This window comes from Strongylocentrotus purpuratus, unplaced genomic scaffold (genome assembly GCF_000002235.5).
Source record: "Strongylocentrotus purpuratus isolate Spur 01 unplaced genomic scaffold, Spur_5.0 spur5_scaffold_4, whole genome shotgun sequence".
Taxonomy (NCBI): domain Eukaryota; kingdom Metazoa; phylum Echinodermata; class Echinoidea; order Camarodonta; family Strongylocentrotidae; genus Strongylocentrotus; species Strongylocentrotus purpuratus.
In genome coordinates this window covers 35,772,997-35,784,720 of record NW_022145610.1, presented here as the reverse complement: position 1 = coordinate 35,784,720, position 11,724 = coordinate 35,772,997, and the positions used below count along the sequence as shown (strand labels likewise).

Below are 11,724 nucleotides of genomic sequence, written 5' to 3'. Positions count from 1 at the left end.
GTGGAAATCTCGTTGAACTGCACGCACGCGCGGGTGCATGAACAACGTGCACACATACACACCATTCACAGATCATGTAAACCGCGCGCGTTCCAATAGACTAGATGTGACTTCCGTAGTTTCCTAAATTTGAAAATTGCGCAGACTGTTTTTCAACTCAACATACCAAAACTGACAATGTCATATTAGAAGCACCATATGTAATTTTTTTTGACATTTTCATCGGGGGGGGGGGGGGGGGCTGAAGCCTCTCGCCCGAAAAGTAATTTTCTGGTTTCACAATTCGGCTAGTGAGCGAAGCGAGCGAGCAAAAATTTGAGGATAATATGTATTTTGTGAAAGTGTTATTTATTAGCAAAATATACGAGAAAAGATATAACAAATTCATATTCGGGCAGCTTGCTGTTCCTCTCCCCCCCCCCCCCCCCCCCCCCCCCCCCCCCCCCCCCCATTACGCGCGAAGCGCGGAAGTTTTGACCTTTCGTTAATTGATATTAGAGAGAGAAGACGATTTGTTGTACCATTCTCGACTCTTATTCCTTGTTTGAATTCAGTTTTCCCCCTCCCGCGCAAAGCCATATAGTTAATGAAATTATTAGAGAAAGAAGATAATTCGTTGTTCCATTCTCGACCCTCAATCCTTTTCTGAATTCAGATTCCCCCCTCCAGCGCAAAGCACAGAAGCTTAACGTTTCATTAAATTATTAGAGAAAGAAGACGATTCGTTGTACCGTTCTCGATTCTTAATCATTGTCTGAATTCAGTTTCCATACCCCCTTCCGCGGGAAGCGCGGAAGCTTTGACGTTTCATTAAATCATTAGAGAAAGAGTACCGTTCTCGACTCTTAATCCTTGTCTGAATTGAGTTCCCCCCCCCCCCTCTAGCTCCAGCGCGAAGCGCGGAAGCTTTGACCTTTCATTAAATTATTAGAGAAAGAAGACGATTCCTTGTACCGTTCTCGATTCTTAATCATTGTCTGAATTCGGTTTCCATACCCCCTCCCGCGCGAAGCGCGGAAGCTTTGACGTTTCATTAAATCATTAGAGAAAGAGTACCGTTCTCGATTCTTAATCCTTGTCTGAATTGAGTTCCCCCCCCCCCCCCCCCCCTAGCTCCAGCGCGAAAGCGCGGAAGCTTTTACATTTTATTAAATTATTAGAGAAAGAAGACGATTCGTTGTACCGTTCTCGGTTGTTAATCATTGTCTGAATTCAGTTCCCCCCCTTCCGCGCGAAGCGCGGAAGCTTTGACGTTTCATTGAATTATTAGAGAAAGAAGATGATTAGTTGTTCCATTCTCGACTCTAAATCCTTGTCTGAATTCAGTTTTCCTCCTCCCGCGCGTAGCGCGTAAGCTTCTGACGCTTCATTAAATTATTAGAGAAAGAAGATGATTCGTTGTCCCATTCTCGATTCTTAATCCTTGTTCGAATTCATTTTCCCCCTTCCGCGCGAGGCGCGGAAGCTTTGACCTTTCAAAGTTTAATGAAATTATTAGACAAAGAAAATAATTCGTTGTTCCATTCCCGACTCTTAATCCTTCTCTGAATTCAGTTTCCCCCTCCAGCGCAAAGCGCAGAAGCTTAATGTTTCATTAAATTATTAGAGAAAGAAGACGATTCGTTGTACCGTTCTCGATTCTTAATCATTGTCTGAATTCAGTTTCCATACCCCCTCCCGCGCGAAGCTCGGAAGCTTTGACGTTTCATTAAATCATTAGAGAAAGAGTACCGTTCTCGACTCTTAATCCTTGTCTGAATTGAGTTTCCCCCCCCCCCCCCTCTAGCTCCAGCGCGAAGCGCGGAAGCTTTTACATTTCATTAAATTATTAGAGAAAGAAGACGATTCGTTGTACCGTTCTCGGTTGTTAATCATTGTCTGAATATAGTTTCTCCCCTTCCGCGCGAAGCGCGGAAGCTTTGACGTTTCATTAAATTATTAGAGAAAGAAGATGATTCGTTGTTCCATTCTCGACTCTAAATCCTTGTCTGAATTCAGTTTTCCTCCTCCCGCGCGTAGCGCGTAATCTTCTGACGCTTCATTAAATTATTAGAGAAAGAAGATGATTCGTTGTCCCATTCTCGATTCTAAATCCTTGTTCGAATTCATTTTCCCCCTTCCGCGCGAGGCGCGGAAGCTTTGACCTTTCAAAGTTTAATGAAATTATTAGACAAAGAAAATAATTCGTTGTTCCATTCCCGACTCTTAATCCTTCTCTGAATTCAGTTTCCCCCTCCAGCGCAAAGCGCAGAAGCTTAATGTTTCATTAAATTATTAGAGAAAGAAGATGATTTGTTGTACCGTTTTAGACTTGTCAAAAATGTTTCTTTGTCTGCCCCTTTTTTCGTCCTATGTCCTCTTACTGCCCCTACCGCCCCTAGCTACGCATGCTTTAAAGGGAAAATGAAACAAACATGATTGTGATAGCATACAATTAGGTCAGTAGAAATGAAAGGGGAAAAAAAGATCTATTTATACACCAACCATGAAATAATCGCAACCGGGAGCGTCATATCTCAGTTTTGTGTTATCGGGCGAGGGCCGGGGCGTACGTAGCGACCAAGCGAGATTTTGCAATGTAGAATGCTGAAATTATGCATTCTAGAAAATCCTTTAGTCCAATATGTACGTTCTTTCCGCTACATGTATATTTCTTTCTAGCTAAATATCTAAATTTCCGGGGGGACGTGTCCCTCTATCGGGCCCAGGATCGCCGCCGCTGTCCATTATCACTACCAACATGAGTTCAAATATAAGCACAAGCGAGTTGGTATGAGCTGAATCCAAATGAAGGGCAAAATAAGAGTTGTGAAGCGGCCGTACCGTTAATTTAAAATTTGACTGTTTAGTATATAGCTTCTATTTGAAAGACATCCAAAATAGTGTGCCCTTTTCAATTTTTTCAAAAAGCAGGGGCTGTTTGTAACGTTTAACTTTGAATCCGTGGCTCGAGATTTTATGCGGCCGGCCCGGCCCCCTCTATTCAATAACGTTTTCCAAGCCTTCTGGAATGACCCCAAATCTCCCGATTACAGTTTTTCCCTAATATTCGTCGTTACTGTCACTTAGCGCCATTTCCTTGTCTTTCCCCCTTTCTCACCCGACTTTTTTCTTCCCCTTCCCACCTCCCCCCCCCCCCCCACCCACTCAGTGTTATCTAGGGTACGCGCATGTATGTTCCCTCTCTTAGGGGGTGGGGGTGGGGGGGTATCTTCTTCTTTTTTTTTCTCTCTCTCTCTTCTTTCTTTTCTCTTCTCTTTTCTTTTCTCTTCTCCTTTCTTTTCTCTTCTCCTTTTTTCTTCTCTTCTCCTTTCCTTTTTTTTTCCCTCTTTTTTTTTTGCGCCGCCAATAGGGGGGCCGCGGCCGTTTCGGCCCCCCCCCCCTGGATCCGCCACTGTTAGCTATAGTCTTCCTACTCCTAGATGTGTGGCTTATTCAGTATTGTTACCGGGGTAATTCATTTTGCTTACAAAATGAAGATTTCATGATTTTACTCAGCACTCCCATCAGTAGGCCTAATGTCTCTCACTGCCCCCCATCAATCGCCCAGTTCTCCGTCTCTCTCGGTCCTCTCTTGACCCTCCCATTTTTTCTCAATCTCTCTCTCTCTTCTCTTCTCTTTCTCTCCCTCTTCTCTTCTCTTTCTCTCCCTCTTCTCTTCTTCTCTTTCTCTCCCTCTTCTCTTCTCTTTCTCTCCCTCTTCTCTTCTCCCTCTTCTCTTCTCTTCTCTTTCTCTCCCTCTTCTCTTCTCTTTCTCTCCAGCTTGTTCATTTACATTTAATCTCAACAAAAATCACATCTTTAAACCCATTTCCTTCCAGCACGTCATTAGTTGATAAATGAAGACTCTACAAAAGACATGAAAAATATGACTTCCACTCCAAACATATTTAATATCAAATCATTTTAGGTACCACTGTATGATAAACATCAAAATCAGCAACTTTGTGGCTCCCTAGATCACACATTTGGCTATTTCACAGAATTGACATGTTCCTAAGATTGCATCAATACTACAAATACATTTTCATGCACTATTGGATATATGACATTTTTTTAATGATGTAGTGATTTTGCTTTTAATGTTGGATATCTAATAACAGAAAAAATAAAGATGTACACTAGCTACATGTGTTACTAATCTACATCGGAACATCTTTGCAAAAACTCAGTGAAACAAACAAAAAATTGACATTCTTACGAGTTAGTATTCTATTGTTTTTAGTAGTGATATAACAGGGTTTTTTCCTTTGGTCCAAAGGAACATTGGTATAATGGACTTCCACTCTATAATGCTGTCATACAGGCATAAGTAAACAATCTCACAATGAATAATTAACAGATCATGTTTAGTGTCACCTCTAATGACATGATTGCATGAATAATAAATAAATAATAACTATATTGAAGTATATGCTTATATTGAATACTGGATGCAAAGTGGAATGTAAAAATGTTATTTCTGTCAGACATATTGTGGCAATATGCTATCAAAGTATTTCATCATAATGGTTTATACAATATTCATTGTTACATGTCTCAAGGTTTTATGAGAGAAGAGGGAATATAAATGCCATTTTGAAGAGGCAAGCTGATCCAGTTGTACCTTAGTAATAGTCAGCTTTGTTAAGCGCTTAACATTGTGTTTCTAGTTTTGTTTGTAATTATTGACACCCTGGTCATTGGATTAAATCACCTGATAGCGCACACGCTCCGTTCACTACAGAGTAATTTGGCCGGGTGCCATTTTACAAGCACGCACACAATCCACTAATGTCTCATACTACAGGGTACCCATGTAACACCTGGGTGGAGAGTAGCAGATATTAATGTCGCGGAGGGACACGAACAACAAACCATGTGATCCACATTCCGGTGATATATCCATAAGACCATGACAGTATTATGTCTATTTGGAATGATTCTTGAAAGCTGCAATATTTTGTTATATAATTTTAAAGCGCATTTGAACACGTTAATGGAAATGCTCTATAGAAATACATTATTTGTATCCTTATTATTATCACATGATAGCCATTTAGCCGATCAAATACTCTCCTTATGAAAACATAAATACACAGGATTAGTGAGAGATTAAGCTTTCAGAAAGTTCTTCAGTATAACAGCTATGATTTAAAAAAAAACATATTTCTCTTTGTGACAAATCTTCCAATCAAAAAGTAAGTTATTTTCTTCACTGCTCTCTAATAAATATCTATGCAAAACAGATCATTGACAACATTATATGAGTGCTGTGATGTATTTTGAAATACTGAACATAATTGTGCTTAAATATGTTAACCACTATGGCAAGAAACATAATCCAGTTGAAGTAGTATATAACCATTGTGCTCACAGTCTGAATGGGAACAAACCATATTTGTTTAAAGAGCTTTTTCAAACAGGATATTTCAGTATTTATAAATACATATGAGCAAAGGCTAAATAAGTTAAATAATAGAACAAAAACAATTCAAATAGTTTGTAAGTGATAAAGGTGCTTTGTACTTCAGTTTCTCCATATATTTCATTATCACTGGGAAAGGTACAAGAATACAAATGCAGATATGACATGGAACTATTGCCACAGTGAAAAAACAAAGATGAGCAGCACAACAGTATATCCAAGTTACTGGAAACAGATAAATGTTTTAGGTGATAGTACATCACTTCAAATAACATTGCAAAATGAACCTACACATGAATTACACTTTCTATTCAAAACTAACATGGATGTGAAAAAAGAAAATGGTATGGGGGAAACAGAGAAAATAAAGTTGGAGGTAAACTAATTTTAGATGGAAAATAAAACATTAAAAACAAGCAATCAAAACAAAAATGACTGCTAAAACATTTCTTTTTTAAATTTGTAAAATCTTCCACCTGATAAAAACAAATGTGTTCACTATAAAATAACTTCTTAAACACCCTCTTATACTTAATTCACTACACATATTCATGTAACCCCTCCACCAATTAAATCTATTCTTCCCTATCTGTCTAACATCTGCACATATCTAAAAAGTGTGCTGTGTGTCTCCATCACTGCTCATCACTTTGTGGCTTCCCCGGCAAAGGTTACTCCTCGGAGTCGACGGTACTCCTTCAGCCTGCAAGAGAGAAAAACAACAAGTATAGAAAAATTGAAATAAAAGATGAAAAGACATATCCATAAATGTATGAATTGTAAAAAAATGGAGAATTCTCAGGTTATTGTTTGAAATAGACACCTCAAACAAGGGATAAGGGAAAAGATTAGAGAGAGCAGACTGAGACGACATGGAAACGTGAGGAGGAAAGATGGTAATAAACTGATTTAGATGGGCAGCAGGGATGAAAGAGAAAGGAAGGCGAAAGGAAGAGAAAAAAAAGAGAAAGGAAAAAAGATCCAGGAAGAAGCGGATATATTGTACTAAGGAAGACAGTAGAGAAATTGACTTGTAAATGGCTCAAGACAAGATGGAATGGAGAGCGGTAACAAGGAGACCCCCCCCCCCCCACCCTCACCCCTCATAGAGGGGACCCACAGGATATTTTCTTCTATAGCAGCTTATTAACCTCTTGAGATTAAACCACTTGACTACAACCAATCTACCACCCTTCTTCCTCTTACCTGACAGCATTGACCTTGATAAAGCCTAGGGCATCCACTGGTTCATAGTCTCCCTTTACATCCATACTGCAAAAAGGAAAATGGAAAACAATCAATCGCAATCGTAAATTTTCAATAGTGTTGTAAGTCCATTTATTTATTCTATTTTTTTATATCATTCCATTATGTAACAAGGGAAACGCTCTCGGCGGTCTCGCCTGCATTACGCAATTCGATATGATGAAAAATTGAGGTTGGGACATTATTTATAGGCAGGGTGGACATTAGCAGGCCCTAAAAATGAAATCCTCTAAATATAATCACATTTTGAAGTGAATATTGACTAAGAATCATCAGAGGAATTATTTACTAAGAAATGTACCACGATCGATAACTTGAATGAAATATGAACAAATTAATTAAAAAAATGATTAATTCTCATATTAAGTTGTGAAAACATAATTAAAGTCTACTGACCTTTGACCTTGTGACCTGGAATTTGTGTCATATGATTTGTGATACTTGATAACCCTTGGGTACAAGTTTCATGGAATTTGAACAATCAATTTTGAAAATATGCTAAAAAATTCAAAATCTTGATGTTGATGCCACAACAAAGTCTAAGTTTGTTGACCTAAAATGACCTTTGACCTTAACTTAGTGACCTGAAATACTACTCACATGATTGGGGATACTTGATAACCCTATAGTCCAAGTTTCATTGACTAAGAACTTAAAGGTAACACAAAGTTTTGGTAAGGGGTCGTGAATTTGGTTCAAATGAACATATTGGAAGCATAAAAATATTCCTGGGATATTACTTTTTATTGACTTTGAAAAGGCGTTTGATTGTGTTTCACATGATTTTCTATGGAATGTATTACATTTCTTTTATTACGGGGATAAAATTATCCAATGGATCAAATTACTATATTCAAATTCTGCTTCAAATGTGCTAATGTGCTATTAAAAGGGGTTGCCGACAAGGAGATCCGCTTTCTCCATATTTGTTTCTATTATGTGCAGAAATTTTAGGCATGTTGGTCAGAAAGTCCCACAAGATAAAAGGTTTAGTTATAGAAAACAAGGAATATAGAATATTACAATACGCTGATGATACAGTCTCGATAGTACAGAAAGTTTACATTATGCTCTGGAGCTATTGGAGTTCTTTTCTCAGTATTCAGGTTTAAATCTTAATATAAATAAGACACAGATATTGTGTATCGGTTCCTTGAAAAAAAACTGTAAATATTGATTTACATCAGGTTCATGGGACTGACGTATCGTTGGTTAACGGGGGATTCATATGGTATTTGGGAATAGACTTTGGTATTGATTTAGAAAAGCTTCCGGATTTCAACTACGACAGAATATTTGATAAACTAAAAAGGCAAATGATATTTTGGTCGAAACGTAACATTTCTGTTTTTGGTCGCGTGGTCTTGGTGAAATCAATGCTAGTCTCGCAATTTAACCATTTATTTATGTCCATTCCTAACCCTTCTGAACATCTTTTAAAAGCAATAAATGTCTCTTTTTTTAAAATTCATTTGGAAAGGGAAACCTGATAAGATTAGCAGAAAACAGATGGTTTGTTCTTACGAAAATGGTGGATTGAAAATGGTTGATGTTGTACAATTTTCTAGAGCTTTGAAACTGACCTGGATTAGAAGAATATTGTTGAACTCATGTGAAGACATTACCCATTTAATGTACGCTTTCTTACGTCCACTATCATCATTGGAATGGGGTAAAGGTGATATATATTTCACTAAATTATCATTTATGCTAAGAAACTGTTTTTGGAAAGAACTTTTCCAAATACTAGCTTATTTTGTCCGCCAGGTTCAATGTACTACTACTCCTTTTTGGAAAGCTATTTCTATTTGGTATATTTCATGCTTGTTGAAAGATGAAAAAGGATGTAGACATATTTATCAAATTATGTTAAAAAGAAAAGGATGAACATTTGAATAAATTATGTAATAGATGGCATGCAGATGGTGTATTATTTGATGATAAATATATGCAATATTATTTCAGGGTTATGTTTCGCTGTACAACGCATACAACAGTTCGGTACTTTCAGTACAGACTTTTGAATAAGATACTATATTTGAATAAAGATCTTGTGAAAATTAACATAATTTTAAATAAGAACTGTTCCCTTTGAGGAAGAGAAGAAGAAGATATGGTACACTTTTTTTACTCCTGTAACGTTACCAAATTGATTTGGAGTTGTTTGACTGACTGGTTAACTATTGTAACACGCTGTAGAATAAAACTGTCCTTAATACATGTTTTGTTAGGTTTCATTGAAAAAAGAAATGATGCTTTAATCTGTATAATAATTTGGACTAAACAACAATTATATTTTTCTCGAATACAAAAATCTGTACCGTCCTTTCGGACAATAAAACAATATATCAAGAATAGTTACACAAATGAGAGGTCGGTTAGTATATTTGCTAACAAAACTGACAAATTCGATAAAAAATGGATAAATTTTGAGAGGATTTTGATCCTTTAATAGGAGTATATTGAATTTCCCACATCATTTTCAGTCATGATGTTGCATTATTATTTAATTTTTGTTTTTCTTTCCCTAATCTACATGTATGTTCTGTATATACAGTATTATGGTTGATATTCGTTATGTATATCTTATTATGAAATATTATATGATATTCATTGGAACATGTGTTCAAATATGTTATCTTGAGATTGATTCTCAATAAATGGCCTGTTGGAGGGTCCAAAAAATGGAGAAAAAAAAAAATATTGGAAGCATATGCTATCCTACAATATTCACTGATCGTTGTCGCGGTCGAAATCGACTCTAAAGTTATGAAATTGTAAATAACAAACCCTTTATGTTGTATAGCTCCCTCTCAAGGTCAAGATATTAATTAAGCTGTAAAACAATGTTTCTCGACTAAAATCGACCGATTAGCTATTCCCGTTCAGAAATTATATGCCACAACTACATATTCTGAGATTTTCATGGTCGCAGCTACCATTGTACGGCCGTAGGAGCTATTTGATTTTTTTTTCAAAATTTACCGGGAGCACCGGTAAATCTTTATATTCAACTTTTCTCGAAAGAAGAAATTTATAGTGCTTTTGATACATCCACAGGGGCATCCAAATATATCAAAATTGTAAAGAATCACTATCCACCCATTTTTCAAAATTTCCCAAAACTTTGTAATACCTTTAAACTTTCAAAATTATATCAAAAATTCAAAAACTTAAAGGTAATACAAAGTTTTGGGAAATTTTCAAAATTGGGTGGATAGTGATTCTTTACAATTTTGATATATTTGGATGCCCCTGTGAATGTATTATAACCACTAAAAATGTTAGCCCCTAAAACGTTTTTGCTTTTGAGAAAAATTGAATATAAAAATTTACCGGTGCTCCAGGTAAATTTTGATGAATTTCAAATAGCGCCTACGGCTGTACAATGGTAGCTGCGACCATGAAAATCTCGGAATATGTAGTTGTGATACATAACTTCTAAACGGGAATAGCTAGTCGATCGATTTTAGTCAAGAAACATTGTTTTATAGCTTAATTAATATCTTGACCTTGAGAGGGAGCTATACAACTTAAATAGTGTATTATTTACAATTTCATAACTTTAGACTTGATTTCAATCGCGACAACGATCACTGAATATTTTAGGATCGCATTTGCTTCCAATATTTTCATTTGAACCAAATTCATGACCCCATACCAAAACTTTGTATTACCTTTAACCTTAGGTTAAGTTTTCGATGATGATGCCACAACATAGTCCAAGTCTGTTGACCTGAAATGACCTTTGACCTTGACTTTGTGACCTGAAATTCTACTCACATAATTGGGGATACTTGATAACCCTGTAGTTCAAGTTTCATTGACAAATGTTTTGTTAGGTTTCATTGAAAAAAGAAATGATGCTTTAATCTGTATAATAATTTGGACTAAACAACAATTATATTTTTCTCGAATACAAAAATCTGTACCGTCCTTTCGGACAATAAAACAATATATCAAGAATAGTTACACAAATGAGAGGTCGGTTAGTATATTTGCTAACAAAACTGACAAATTCGATAAAAAATGGATAAATTTTGAGAGGATTTTGATCCTTTAATAGGAGTATATTGAATTTCCCACATCATTTTCAGTCATGATGTTGCATTATTATTTAATTTTTGTTTTTCTTTCCCTAATCTACATGTATGTTCTGTATATACAGTATTATGGTTGATATTCGTTATGTATATCTTATTATGAAATATTATATGATATTCATTGGAACATGTGTTCAAATATGTTATCTTGAGATTGATTCTCAATAAATGGCCTGTTGGAGGGTCCAAAAAATGGAGAAAAAAAAAAATATTGGAAGCATATGCTATCCTACAATATTCACTGATCGTTGTCGCGGTCGAAATCGACTCTAAAGTTATGAAATTGTAAATAACAAACCCTTTATGTTGTATAGCTCCCTCTCAAGGTCAAGATATTAATTAAGCTGTAAAACAATGTTTCTCGACTAAAATCGACCGATTAGCTATTCCCGTTCAGAAATTATATGCCACAACTACATATTCTGAGATTTTCATGGTCGCAGCTACCATTGTACGGCCGTAGGAGCTATTTGATTTTTTTTTCAAAATTTACCGGGAGCACCGGTAAATCTTTATATTCAACTTTTCTCGAAAGAAGAAATTTATAGTGCTTTTGATACATCCACAGGGGCATCCAAATATATCAAAATTGTAAAGAATCACTATCCACCCATTTTTCAAAATTTCCCAAAACTTTGTAATACCTTTAAACTTTCAAAATTATATCAAAAATTCAAAAACTTAAAGGTAATACAAAGTTTTGGGAAATTTTCAAAATTGGGTGGATAGTGATTCTTTACAATTTTGATATATTTGGATGCCCCTGTGAATGTATTATAACCACTAAAAATGTTAGCCCCTAAAACGTTTTTGCTTTTGAGAAAAATTGAATATAAAAATTTACCGGTGCTCCAGGTAAATTTTGATGAATTTCAAATAGCGCCTACGGCTGTACAATGGTAGCTGCGACCATGAAAATCTCGGAATATGTAGTTGTGATACATAACT

The 11,724-nt window shown here is 36.1% G+C and overlaps 1 protein-coding gene across 2 annotated transcripts in view; it reads right to left on the bottom strand.

Annotated features, from left to right (window-relative positions):
- Window positions 1-3,867: 3,867 nt before the first annotated feature.
- LOC584034 (argininosuccinate synthase) overlaps window positions 3,868-11,724 on the bottom strand; it is a 31,201-nt gene continuing 23,344 nt past the window's right edge. For both annotated transcript variants that reach the window (XM_030997515.1, XM_030997516.1), the window contains exons 13-14: window positions 6,614-6,679; window positions 3,868-6,110 (exon numbers count right to left, since the gene is read on the bottom strand). In XM_030997515.1, the coding sequence (XP_030853375.1) occupies window positions 6,053-6,110; window positions 6,614-6,679 (124 nt within the window). In that variant the 3' untranslated portion in view covers window positions 3,868-6,052. The remainder of the gene's footprint in view (window positions 6,111-6,613; window positions 6,680-11,724) is intronic.